Consider the following 13429-nt stretch of genomic DNA (forward strand, 5'->3'; position numbering starts at 1 on the left):
CATACTAAATTTCTATACTTTGAGGAGTTCACAGTTGAAAAATGACAAAGGTTTAGATTTGATTAACTAGCGCCAAGCAATAATGTACTTGAGGGAAATATTTTACCACATGAATTGAATGTTAAAGAAAAAAGGTTGAAAAGTAAATAGGGTTTTTTCATTTTGATTTATAGGGGCTCAGAATTTTGATGTCATCAGACTTTCAACATATCGGACTGCCTGCAAACTGAGATTTGTGCAGAAAAGATGTAATCGTAAGTCATAACACTGTACACTTCCATAAGCAGCTTGATTACTACATATGTATTTGATTTGGGAATATACTATACATGCAAGTTTAAAGAGTAAAGATTATATCTTGGCAATTGCGGAAACTATAGTTTAAAACAGATTTTACTTTATTTTAGAAATTAAAAACAGCGATGGAATCATTAATAAAAGATAAGTGAAATTTTAAAAATTAAGGCATGTGCAGTATTTATCTGCACTTCTTTAAATCTTAGGTAAAATATTAGCTGATTATATAATTCACTTACAAATATTTACCATACAGTATGATCTAAGAAGTTAAGTTTTGTAGTATTTTAGTCAGTGTTTTCTCATGCAGTTCATTGATCTTATAGTTCATTAAATAAAGGTTAATCCACAGGGTAATGTCTGATAATAGTCTGAACCTCGTTTGAAGAATTAATGTAATTTGCATTATATTTGTAATCTATTGTGTTGATCGTTGTGGAGCACAAAGCAGAGTAGATTTATGGACTTAAGGACAAATCCTTCCTTCCCTTGGATGACTCTGGATAAAGGGGAACTGGTGTAATTCAGTTGTGGGGAAAGACAGAGCATGACTTCGGGGACCTGTGCAGAAGGTGTGCAATAGTGTGTGCTGCAGTTGAATCGGGGGATGCTACTGCAGCAACAGCCAAAGGGATTGTCCGGGTGGTTTGGGAGAGGATTCTTTTCTCTCTTCTCATTCCTTTGGAGAACCCCTTAATCAGGCTGTGCGCTGAGGACAACAGTTGCCCCTTAATTCATAGAGGTGAGTGAAAAATACTTCCCCTGGATCAGCCCAAGATACTGTTTATTGAATTTTTTGCAAAGCTCTTTATTTTTAGCTGTTACTTGTATAGTTTTTATAACCTATCTTGTTAAAAAGCTTGTGTTTTCAGCTCTCTCCCATAGTTAGTAGAGGATAGGTGTGCTGAAGTGGTGGCTTAAACCTTCCAATATGGTCTCTTTTGCTATGGTTCCATTCGTGATGGCCCAAGGATAAAGTTCTGAAAGTTTCCAGATCAGGGTTTCTATTATGGTAGCTAAAAATTTCTAAAAAGAAAGAAGTGAAGCTGGGTCTCAGCTTCCTCTTAGTAAATAATGATAAAGCAAAATTTGTAATTACTAGGAGGCAAGTCAGTGGTGAATATAAAGCTTGTTCTTATAGAGATACTGTTTTCAGATTTGCTTTTACACCATTTTAGAAGCATGATGTATGTTTCATTCTTGCAAGTGTGGAGAAGGAAAGGCTGAAAATCCTCTAGTTCTGCCTAATTTATTTTGGGGTTGCACACAAAAAATATTGACAGAAAAATACCCATTTACAAGCATACATTCTGAAAAATGTAAACCAGTATTTGTTTCAGTCCAATCAAAATATACCATGACTTATCTTGGGAAGCAGACAATGGATGATGGGGAAAAAAGGGAAAGGTCAACAGTGATGTGGGGTTATATCAGGGGTCGACAACCTTTCAGAAGCGGTGTGCCGAGTCTACATTTATTAACTCTAATTTAAGGTTTTGCGTGCCAGTAATACATTTTAACGTTTTTAGAAGGTCTCTTTCTATATAACTAAACTATTGTTGTATGTAAAGTAAATAAGGTTTTTAAAATGTTTAAGAAGCTTAATTTAAAATTAAATTAAAATGCAGAACCCCCCAGACGGGTGGCCAGGACCCGGGCAGCGTGAGTGCCACTGAAAATCAGCTTGTGTGCCGTCTTCGGCACTCGTGCCATAGGTTGCCTACCCCGGGTTACATCATTGATAGGGTCAAAAGAACCAAAAGCATGGATTGACAGCCTTACATAACAATATACAATAAAGTGTATTTAACTTGGCCTGATCAGTGACTCAACACAGAAATCAGACTCTACTGTACTGTCATGTGGAAGATGCAAATTCAAGACTCATTTTGAGCTTTTCACAATGTGGTAGGAGGATCTAAGAACATCAAAATCTGCAACACCAAATTGTTTGAAGAATTTCTCATGTGACTTATTTAAGGTTGAGCTAAAAAGGGAAATAAGTATTAAGCAATAAATGACATATTTGAAGTGTAAAGAAGGCCTGACATCTTTTTGGAAGTCTTATTTTTGTTTTTTACATTAGAAATTCAGGTTTTGTCTATCTTGGAATGCTGACAAATTGAAAAACTGTTAGGATTATGTCAGTGCAAGTACCAAGGAAGTAAAAATCTTGTGAAATTAGGGCCTGGTCTAAACAGAAAGTTGCACCAGTATAACTAAAGATATGATATTGCACCAATTTAGGTAAGGCAATGCAGTTTCATCTGTGGATGTTGCTTTATATTGATGTACGACTTGCCTAAACACAATATATACTCAACTATATTAGTCTGGTCAAAACATTATAACCCTCCTATTGTGGAAACCATTACATCAGTATAAAGGTGCTCTATACTGGTATAAAAGTTGTAAAATTCCTGTACAATAGGAGTTATACCAGTACAATTATTGTGATTACTAAATACAGCACTCCCTAATTGAAATAGTTATACTGGTACAAAATCTGTGTAGACTACACTAGTGTCCACACATATACACAGTTACACCAATTTAACTAGGGCTATGTCTACGCGGCACTGCAGTGCAGACTTTGGTGCGTTCTTCAGTTCACATCCCCGTAGTATTGTGCTCTGACTATCCCACATGAATGTTGCTGGCGCTAACTAAAAGGTGTTTAGTTTGCTTTAACATAGTCCTCTTTCAAACAAGACTATGCTAACACAAGCTAGGTACCTTTTTGTTTGCAACAGCAGCAATTGTGTGGGACAGTTAGAGTGCAACACTTTGTTGCACTCTCCATTTCACATCCCCGAAGTCTGCACTGTGGTGCAAAGTAGACAAGGTTTAAATTGGTGCAACATCACAACTTAAGTTAAACTGGTGTAACTTGTGTGTGTAGAGAAGGCCTAAGAAGGGAGTGTTTTATTCACAATTTAAAATGCAGGTATTGGGTTCATTAAAACCTACTTAACTGAGGGTATGTCTATAGTAGCGACTGTCCATGTGTCTTGTCCCATAATCCCCCAATGTCCTTGTTTAAAACCCAAAAGCATGGGTCTGAAGGTGAGTGGAGGCTGAGTAAGCTAGTGTGCCTGAGGTGTGTGGGTAAGTACGTGTCTCAGGCTCGGACATGACCTCATATCCATACCAACTTGCAATGTGGAATAAGGAGCTTGTACCAGGTCTCGAGTGTCAGTAGTCATCCATCCCCAGTCCCACAATGCACTGAATACTTTTCTTCCTGAGTCCTACTCAAACTATAAAGGACCCTGTCCTCCCGTTTTCACCAATAATAGCGAACTGTGGTGACCATATCAGAACAGGTGTCTGCCATACTCTTTTGATCAATATAGGTAAATGTGGATCCTACTTTGAGAGCAGCTGCCTGGTCCTCCAACTACACTTGGGTGCAGATTAATTTGTGATTGGAGTAGAATGTCCTCCACAACTTTGCCCAAAGCAGAAGGAACATGTATTTCAGGAAATTTCACAGAAGATCAGGTGGACGTTGAGCTGACTCCGGCCCATTCCAGGAAGGCATCAAGCACTTGAGGCGTCTGTACAGGAGGGCAAAAGGCTAGAACAGTTATAAGAACATAGGAAAGGCCATAGTGGTCAGATCAATGGTCCATTTAGCCTGGTATTCTATCTTCCAATAGTGGCCACTGCCAGATGCTTCAGAGAATGAACAGAAGAGGGCAATTTATCGAATGATCCATCCACTGTCGTCCAGTCTCAGCTTCTGTCAGTTAGAGGTTTAGGGATATCTGGAGTATGGGATTGCGTCCCTGGCCATTTTGACTAATGGCCATCAATGGACCTATCTTCCATGAACTTATCTAATTCTTTTTTGAACCCAGTTATACTTTTGACCTTCACAGCATCCCTTGGCAACGAGTTCCACAGCTTGACTGCACTGTGTGAAGAAGTACTTCCTTACATTTGTTTAAAACCTGCTGCCTATTAATTTCATTTGGTGACCCCTGGTTTGTGTGTTATATGAAGGAGTTAAAGAAGACTTCCGTATTCACTTTCTCCACACGATTCATGATTTTAGAGATCTCTCTTATATCTTCCCCCTTAGTTGCCTTTTCTAAGGTGAACAGTCCCAGTCTTTTTAATCTCTCCTCATATGGAAGCTGTTCCATACCACTAATCATCTTCGTTGTCCTTTTTTTGTATTTTTTCCATTTCTAATATATCTTTTTTTTGAGATGGAGTGACCAGAACTGCATGCAGTATTCAAGGTGTGAGTGTACCATGGGTTTATATAGTGGCATTATGGTATTTTCTGTCTTATTGTCTAGTCCTTTCCTAATGGTTCCTAACATTCTATTAGCTTTTTTGACTGCCGCTGTACACTGAGCAGATGTTTTCAGATAACTATCCATGATGACCCAAAGATCTTTCTTGATTAGTAACAGCTAATTTAGACCCCATCACTTTGTATTTATAGCTGGGATTATTTTTTTTCCAATGTGTCTTATTTTGCACTTGTCAACATTGAATTTTATCTTCCTTTTTGTCACCCAGTTTTGTGAGATCCCTTTGTAACTCTTTGCAGCCTGTGTGGGCCTTAACTATCTTGAGTAATTTTATATTATCTGCAAACTTCTGCCACCTTGCTTTTACCCCTTTTTTCAGTCCTGTATGGAACAGCATATGTCCCAAACCAGATCTGTGGGGACCCTGCTATTTACCTCTCTCCATTATGAAAACTGACCATTTACTCCTATTCTTTGTTTCCTGTCAGTTACTGATCCATGAGAGGAATCCCATGACTGCTTACATTTTTTAAGAGCCTTTGGTGGGGGACCTTGTCAAAAGCTTTCTGAAAGTGCAAGTACACTAGATCACCTTTGTCCACCCCCTCAAAGAATTCTAATAGATTGGTGAGGCATGATTTCCTTGTACAAAAGCCATGTTAGCTCTTCACCAATGTCATGTTTGTTTGTGTCTGATAATTCTGTTCTTTACTATAATCTCAACCAGTTTGCCTGGAACAGAAGTTATGTTTACAGGCCTGTAATTGCCACAATCGCCTCTGCACCCTTTTTTTCAAAAATCTGCATTATATGAGCTGTCCTCCAGTCATCTGGTACAGAGGCTGATTTAAGTGATAGATTACATACCAGAATTAATAGTTTTGCAATTTCAGATCTGAGTTCCTTCCGAACTCTTGGGTGAATACCGTCTGGTCCTGGTGACTTATTATTGTTTAATTTTTCAATTTGTTCCAAAATGGCCTCTGTCGACACCTCAATCTGGGACAGTTCCTCAGATTTGTCACCTAAAAAGAATGGCTTGGGTGTGCAGTTCTTTCCCATATCCTCTGCAGTGAAGACAGGTGCAAAGCATTAATTTAGCTTCTCTGCAACAGTACTGTCTTCCTTCAGTGCTCCGTTAGTACTTCCATGGTCCAGTGGCCCTACTGGCTGTTTGGCAGGCTTCCTGCTTCTGATATGCTTAAATAAATTTTGCTGTTTGTGTCCTTATCTAGTTGTTCTTCAAATTCTTGTTTGGCCTTCCTAATTATGCTTTCACACTTGACTTGTCAGAGTTTATCCTCCTTTCTATTTTCCTCACTAGGATTTGACTTTCAATTTGTAAGGGATGACTTCTTTTTGCTTCTAAATGCCTCTTTTACTTGAGTTTTTAGGTATGGTGGCATTTTTTGGTCCTCTTGCAGTTTTTTTATTGGGTATACATTTAGTGTGATCTCTATTACGGAGTTTTTAAATAGTCTCTATGCAGTTTGCAGGCATTTCACCCTTCTGACTGTTCTTTTTTAATATCTATTTAACTGGATTCCACATTTCTGTGTAGTTTCACTTTGTGAAGTTAAATGGTACTTCTTGGACCAGATTGTGTGCTCTACTTAGGACTAAATCAAAACTGGCCTCGCCCCTTGTGTGTTCTAGGACAAGCTGCCCCCAAAAGCAGTCATTTAATGTGTCTTGAAATTTTATGTCTGCATCCCTTCTTGAGGTGACATGTTTCCAGTTAGTATGGGGATAGTTGAAATCCCCTATTATTATTATTATTATTAGGTTTTCTGTTTTTTTGTAGCCTCTTTAATCTCTCTGAGTATTTCACAGTCACTATCACCATCCTGATTAGGGGGTCAATAGTATATCCCTACTGCTAAACTCTTATTGTTCAAACATGGTATATCTATATAGAGATGCCATGCAACAGTTTAATTCATTTAAGATTTTTACTTTATTTGACTCTGCTTTCTTTCACATGTAGTGCTACTTCCCCACCAGTACGACCTACTGTGTCATTCCAATGTATTTTGTACCCTGGTATTACCACATCCCATTGATTATCTTCATTCCACCACGTTTCTATGATGCCTATTATATCAATATCCTCATTTAATGCCAGGCACTTTAGTTCACCCATCTTAATATTTAGACTTCAAGCACTGGTATAAAAGCATTTGTACAGTTTGTCAGTATGTCATTGTCCAATGGGATGCTGATGAGAGCCAGGATGAGGAGGCAGCAGGGACTACGGAGGATGTCCCAGAAGACCCAAAGGATGAGGCGCATGTGTCTTTTGCACCTTTACCTAGACGAGCTGGTTGAGGAATCCCCCACCCCCCGACAAACTTGAGGAGGACCCCGAGCTGTGGCAAGAAGCGGAACCTGAGGCTGGTAAGTTACAGTGGACCCCCATCTTCCCAGTCAATCTCTGCTCTTGTTCTGGTGTTACATTGCTGATTTTAAGCCCAATCCTTGCTCTGCTCAACCCAGAAATATCCCCGAGCAAGACACTGCTATAAATCAATTATTTGTATTGATTTCTGATGAGTCAGTTGGGGGTTAGGAGTCACTATTATGCATTTGGCTGAAGCTGTATCTTAAAAACAGATTATTAGAGAAAAATCACTGTGCCCTGTGTGTACTTTTCTTGGCGAGCAGTCAGGCAGCAATGATCTTGGGACTGTGTGAAACGGGGAAAGGGAGCAGGTAGATTTACCAAGTTCCTGGTTGAGTATAGGACAATTGTAAAAATTGTAGAAAACTTAGTTTGTCTAAAGCTAATAACAGTTGTCTTTCATCCCTTGGAAGATTACATTGTTTCTGTACTTTTATCACCCAACCCTACTGTCCTCTTACAAAACTGAGCCATGTGGAATGTGGAGAAGGTTTTGAGATGGAGGGGTGGCCTGTGGAAGGGGAAGGGAATACTTTGAGGAAAAGTTAGTCACAGCAGTCCTTTCTCCCTTGGAAGATTGCAAAATTTTTCCTGTCCGATCCCTGGTGTCTTGCCTCGCCCCACACTGAGCCTTGCTGCTCAAGCTGGGGGAAATGGAGGTGGGAGAAGGATCCAGACTGGCAGCTGGATAAACACAGTGTGCGGTCCCTTTGCAGTGGAGAAGTGAGGGGCTTGTGGCGCTGATCTGAAACTTCAGAGAAGGAAATACAGTTGCAGTATCTTTCTTTCCCTCCATTTCACCATTGCTAGATAGGCACAGGGGCAGAATTTTCTGGTGATGCCGGGGGTTGTGGATGGTGCTATATGTTGTGTACATCTCCCTTTACACAGAAACTCCATATGTTAGCTGAGAATATAGTCAATTTCCAGTTGAATTGCCTCTTAGTCCTGTAAGTATATTTCACCAAATTTCTGGCATAGCAGAAACACTAGCTAGGTCTTGAGGATCAGTAGCAGTGTTGCAAATCTGCTTGGTCCACCTTCAGAGCTACCCAAACCGATCCATTCAGCAATATGTAGAGGGTTGACCATTAGCAGAAAAGTCTTTTGCATAGATTGCTGGATCTTCTCCACAGGACTGCAAAGCCATCTCTTTTCTATTCTGGTACCTTGAAAACTGTTACATTCTCCAAATGGTCGCCAGCCTTTAAAGAATAATTTGCATACTGATAACATAGCCCCTGAAAGGAAATGTTCCTTCCCTGCTTTGAGACACTATGAAAATTTTAATTTTTTAAAAACATTAGTACATTTTTCTTACCATTCATAGCCTCTGCTCCTTCCTCCTGGTATGCAAAAGTTGTCTGAGAACCAAGGATAGTATAATAGTTGCATTCATGGAATGATGAAAAGTATCATAAGTTGTGGCCTTCTACAGCATAGTTATTTATGTGATCGGAATTTCTCAGCTTCTTCCAAAGGAAAAAAAACCGCTACCCTTGTCTTTGAATTGGCAGGACCTTCATTTCCTGAGAGGGAATCCATTCTGTCAGGAGAGCAGGCGCAGCACCTCAGAGACAGCAGGGGCAGATGGAGAAGGACCCTCAAAGAGCTACTCGGAGAGATGGACAGGAGGAACAAGGAGCAGTCTGAGTTCCTCGGGACGTGAGAGGATTGGTCTCCCCAGTAGGAAGACACACTGGTGAACTGGTTCACGAGCAGGAGCAAGCCATAGGAAAAGGGAGCATTCCCTATTGGAGAGGCTCATAGAACTGGTGGTTGACTGAGTTCGGGGTCTGCTTGCTGCCATTGCCTCTGCACAACCGCTGCCACCTCCTTCTCCAGCTGCTGCCCGGGGTACAGCTGAGCCAGAGGACCTAACCCCCAAGTGACCAGAAGGAGACAATGGACCCTGCAAGATTCCTGGGACAAATGCTGTCCACTGTTATCCAAAACCCTTTTGCTGGGGGACACCCCTGAGCATCCAAGAAGGGAAAGATGAGCTTGCAGGAGTCCCTGAATCCCACCAAGTGTTATCGTTACCTTGACTTGTGTCCTAAGTATCATGAACATCAGATATTTTTAGATTCTTGATTGGGCCTCACAATTCACAGCACATGAATTGCAATGGTGTAACTATCTGGTGCTATTATACTACAAACACTTTTCTGTCTGCATCCCCCTCTTCCTCTGTTCAGAAATATCTGAAGGCCCAAGGATATATGCACATGATGGGGAAGTGCAGTTAGTGCTCTGTACATAGAGAAATTATTAGTTCTCGGTGCAGCAGAACACGCAACCTCAGTGTTCTGGGGCTCGAGGTTTGGTGCAAGTTCCTAACACAGCTCTATAAAGGTCTGGTTTATCATTCAAAAGTTCCTTGTTCTAAAGCCACTGCTGGTCATCCCAGGTTTCCAAAATGATGTGATCCTCCAACACTTATTTGTTCTCCTGCGCCAGAAGTGATGGTCCACTCCAGGATATACTGTGACAATGCTGGCATTCACCATATCTATACCATATGAGCTAAATGACTTTGTCATTTAGCAGCAAGGTCAGCAGTCTTTGATACGTCAAATTTCTGCCCAAATTCCACTTATTATCTTGCTAAACACCTACTCCACTGCATAACTGCTTATCCTACAATAAGGCGCAGGAGCAGATCCACATCATCATACCATTGCTCTGTTTTCCATCGACTTCGGCAGGGAATAACAGTGAGGGGAGACGTAATGAGGATCTGCAATTGCCAGATTTCTCAACGTCGGGGACAGTATCTGGAACACAGAGCAAAGTGGTTTCTAGAGGGTCTCCCCGTCTGCACTGTGCCCTGGGATACTGCCCCTGTAATGGTAACACTAATGTTGTGTAACAGTGGCAGTGTGGATGTGGGTAAACACATGTACCTAGCATTATATTTGTGTCCTGTACAGCATATGTGGACACTTGGCATAAGTATGGAGAGCATGCCTGAGTATGTACATATCTAGTGACTGAATATGTGTGCCAACGTAGACGTAACTGAAAACGCTTACGAGAAAAATGCTTTGAGGATTTATTTTTCATTTCTGCTTCAAGAGCTTAGAAAATTCCAGATTTATATTAATCATTCTAGAAGTCATACAACAAAAAAAGAAGACATGACACTGTTTACTAAGGGAAAAACAGTCAAAGAACAACCTAATACTGAAAACAGTTTTTACTTCTCTTGGAAATTATTTTCCTATTAGTTTTATTAACATTTATGACAACTTAGTTTCTGTACATGCACTCCTTTATTAGTTCAAAGGCCACTTGATGTTGATTACACCCAATGTACAAACATTAAGTCCACATACAAATCCCTGTATTTCAGAATGGCCGCTGCACCTGGCAGTCAGCTTTGGTTTCATGCTAAAGCCCTGACCATAGACTGTTTAGTAGCCCAGGCCACAAAGGGCATGTACCATCTACCTGTTTTCCTTTCCCCTCCCTGCTCAGAATGGCAGCATGGCGCAGCCACAACCTCTACCCCTCTGCCCTCTACTCTGTTCCAACAGCATATTCAAATAAAGAAAAATTTAAGTATGTGAAATTCAGTAGTTTGAGACGAAGTTACAGAGAAAAAAATGATTAGTATTCTCAGTTTACATAAGGTAGACATGGGTATTGCATGCCCATAAAGGTACTAAGACTATAGCTTCCTGCTGATATTGAGAGAGAGATATATGCCCTGTAACACACATTTGTACAGGAAAATAAGTTTGCCTTAGGAATGGTATATCCGTACAACTCTGAATGGCTTTTTACAGGGTTCAAACAATCAGTACAAAACCTGGTGTATTTTTCTCTGCATGTTGGCTACTACTTATTACCCTATTAATCTCTATGTGCTTACACATTGATTATTTAATAATTTCTTCTAGTATCTTTCCAGGTATTGAAGTTAGGCTGACTGGTCTATAATTCCCTGGATCCTCCTTGTTCCCCTTTTTAAAGTTAGGTACTATGTTTTCCCTTTTGCAGTCCTCTGGGACCTCACCCATCCTTCATGAGTTCTCAAAGATAATTGCTAATGGTTCTGAGCTTGCTTCAGCAGCTCTTTAAGTACCTTAGGGTGAATTTCATCAGGCTCTGCTGACTTGAATACATCTAACTTATGTAAATATTCTTTGACCTGTCTTTTCCCCATATCTACAGGGGAGGTAAAGCAGAATCTAAGACTGAGAAATGGCTTGTTGTTTTTTTCCTCTGGAGATTATGGGGGATAGTTGCACAGTCTTTGTCCCTGCTATGGCTTGCTGTTCCCTTCCAATTGTGTAGCATTACGCTTCACAGCGTAATTTGCTGGTCTGCCCTTTGCCCTTTTGAATAAGGCCATTCTCCACCTCCTACTCACCCACCTCAGAGTAACATCAATGAGAGTCAGAACAGCCTAAAGGGGAGGTATAGGGGATTACTATTCAGCTTTCTCCCAGATGCCCTATGATACTACATAAGCACCCCGAAGGCACAGCCTAAACAGTGAAGCAAACCAAGAACATAATTCCCAACCCCCCACATCCTCCAAGGCACAACTGTAAACCCAGATAGCATATATTGCACATCCAAAAATCCCAATCTAGCCCTCTTCATGCACATACCATTTATAATCTCTGAGCACCCCCCCAAGAATGGGAAGAATCTCAGGAAAGGGAAATAAAAAATAGCTGTTTAAAAATATTTATGATAGCCTTGGGAATATGAATATAACTGCTTGTTGTTTTTTCCCCCTACTCCCCCAGCTATGGCACCTGCAGTGGCCAGACCTGCAAGGATGGGACCTTTATGAATAGCTGAGTGGCTGGCTAACTTAAAGGGAAGAAACAGAAAACTGTGGAGGAAATGTTTCCAGACCTCACTGCAGAACCCCCAAATTGAACGCAGCAGCAAGCTGGAGGTCTGAGAGGAAAAGACAGGGAGATATCCGAGAACGTTCTGCAGTGGCCAGAGACCACGTTGCCATGTCAAAAGACACAGTAGAGAAGGACATACATGCAGCAGCAACTCTTGGAGGCAATCCAGAATCAGAATGCTCAGCTGCAGTGCATGCTGGTAGCAGACACACAGACAATCCAGTGTCCTCAACCAGGACCCAGCCATGTTCTGCAATCCCTGGACAGTACAGGGAACACAGGCATATGTTCCCCACAGCCCCTAAACAGCCATTCTACCAGATACCATTCCCCACTCCAGCTGAAACTCGAGGCAGTGAGGACAGTTTTACCTGAGAACCCAGTTCTTTTAGACATGTAACGACCCTGATACTTAGGGCCCCGGCATGCGACCCTGAAAAAGCAGAAGAAGAAGAGGCAGAGGCAAGACGTATGCTTGCCTGTGAACTGGAGCATACTCATTCTTGTGTTTTCCCCTCCATTGCACAGTGTCACTTTAAAGAAGTATTTCATTGTTTTAATTAAAGGTTCATTTCTGCTTGTTACACAATACATTATTTAATAATAAAAAAATATTAAAAATTCATTCAAAGTTATTTGGTAATGCATGGTACACAGAAAAATTGTTACTTTTCCATAAGCCATGGGTTTTTATAAAAAACATAAAGACACAGATGCAAGATGAAATAAGAAATGCCGCCCAGTTACTTCTTATTTGGTGTATGCAATCCAGTTAAGCCACGCCACGCCATGCCACAGCGTTCTTATTAGCTATACAGACGCTCCCTGACTTACGAAGTGTTCCGTTCTGGAACGCCTTGTGTAACTCGAATTTTGTGTAAGTCAGAAACGTATACCGGACCATTACGCCAAAAACCCCAAAACCCTCCTATTTCTGGCTTACCGAACTTTTTTTGTAAGTGCGGATTTGCGTAAGTCGGGTTTGTGTAACCCGGGGGGCATCTGTATTCAAGGCCACACATAGAAGGTGCTGCAGTGTTCATAATTCATTCCCCACTCTCACCTGGATAACAGCTGTACATTTTCAGGCCTGAGACTAAAAGTAAAAGCAGTAAGCATCCCTGACAGTACTGCAGGGCTAGATCCAAGTTTTGCGGAATGATCCTTTCCCACTAATCAATGCTGGTTTCTTGAGCTCAGAAACGGCAATGCATAATGTGAAGCGGCTCCAGGAACAGTTCCTGTAGTAGCAGTTGCTTGAGGTTCTCCTCCTTCTCCTTCCTCTGTTACTGGAGAAGCTGCTGCTGCAGTCACATTATCTGCTTGGTGGTACAGTGTGCAAAGTCCAAAACTGAAGCCACCTGGCTTCAGGAACTCAAGAAGCCCCAATAGCTTCTGCACACTCGTGGCTGCTAGCACAGTGGCGCAGATCATTGTTGGGTCCACGCTGGCCAACAGGAATTCAAAAATGGTGCTAGCCCACCCAGAAAGAGGAAGCATGGGACAGAGAGACTGAAATCATGGAACTTTTTATTTTGACCATAATTCCCAGAATTCCACTGGCTTCCCCTGCACATCCCATAATGTGC

General features: G+C 41.2%; 1 protein-coding gene across 7 annotated transcripts in view; it reads left to right on the top strand.

Annotated features, from left to right (window-relative positions):
• The window catches only part of DTNB (dystrobrevin beta), a 294840-nt gene that overhangs the window by 19707 nt on the left and 261704 nt on the right, over positions 1-13429 (top strand). For all 7 annotated transcript variants that reach the window (XM_034766839.1, XM_034766840.1, XM_034766841.1 and 4 more), the window contains one exon: positions 174-254. In XM_034766839.1, coding sequence (XP_034622730.1) covers positions 174-254 — 81 coding nt within the window. The remainder of the gene's footprint in view (positions 1-173; positions 255-13429) is intronic.

Source organism: Trachemys scripta, chromosome 3 (genome assembly GCF_013100865.1).
Source record: "Trachemys scripta elegans isolate TJP31775 chromosome 3, CAS_Tse_1.0, whole genome shotgun sequence".
NCBI classification, from domain to species: Eukaryota; Metazoa; Chordata; order Testudines; family Emydidae; genus Trachemys; species Trachemys scripta.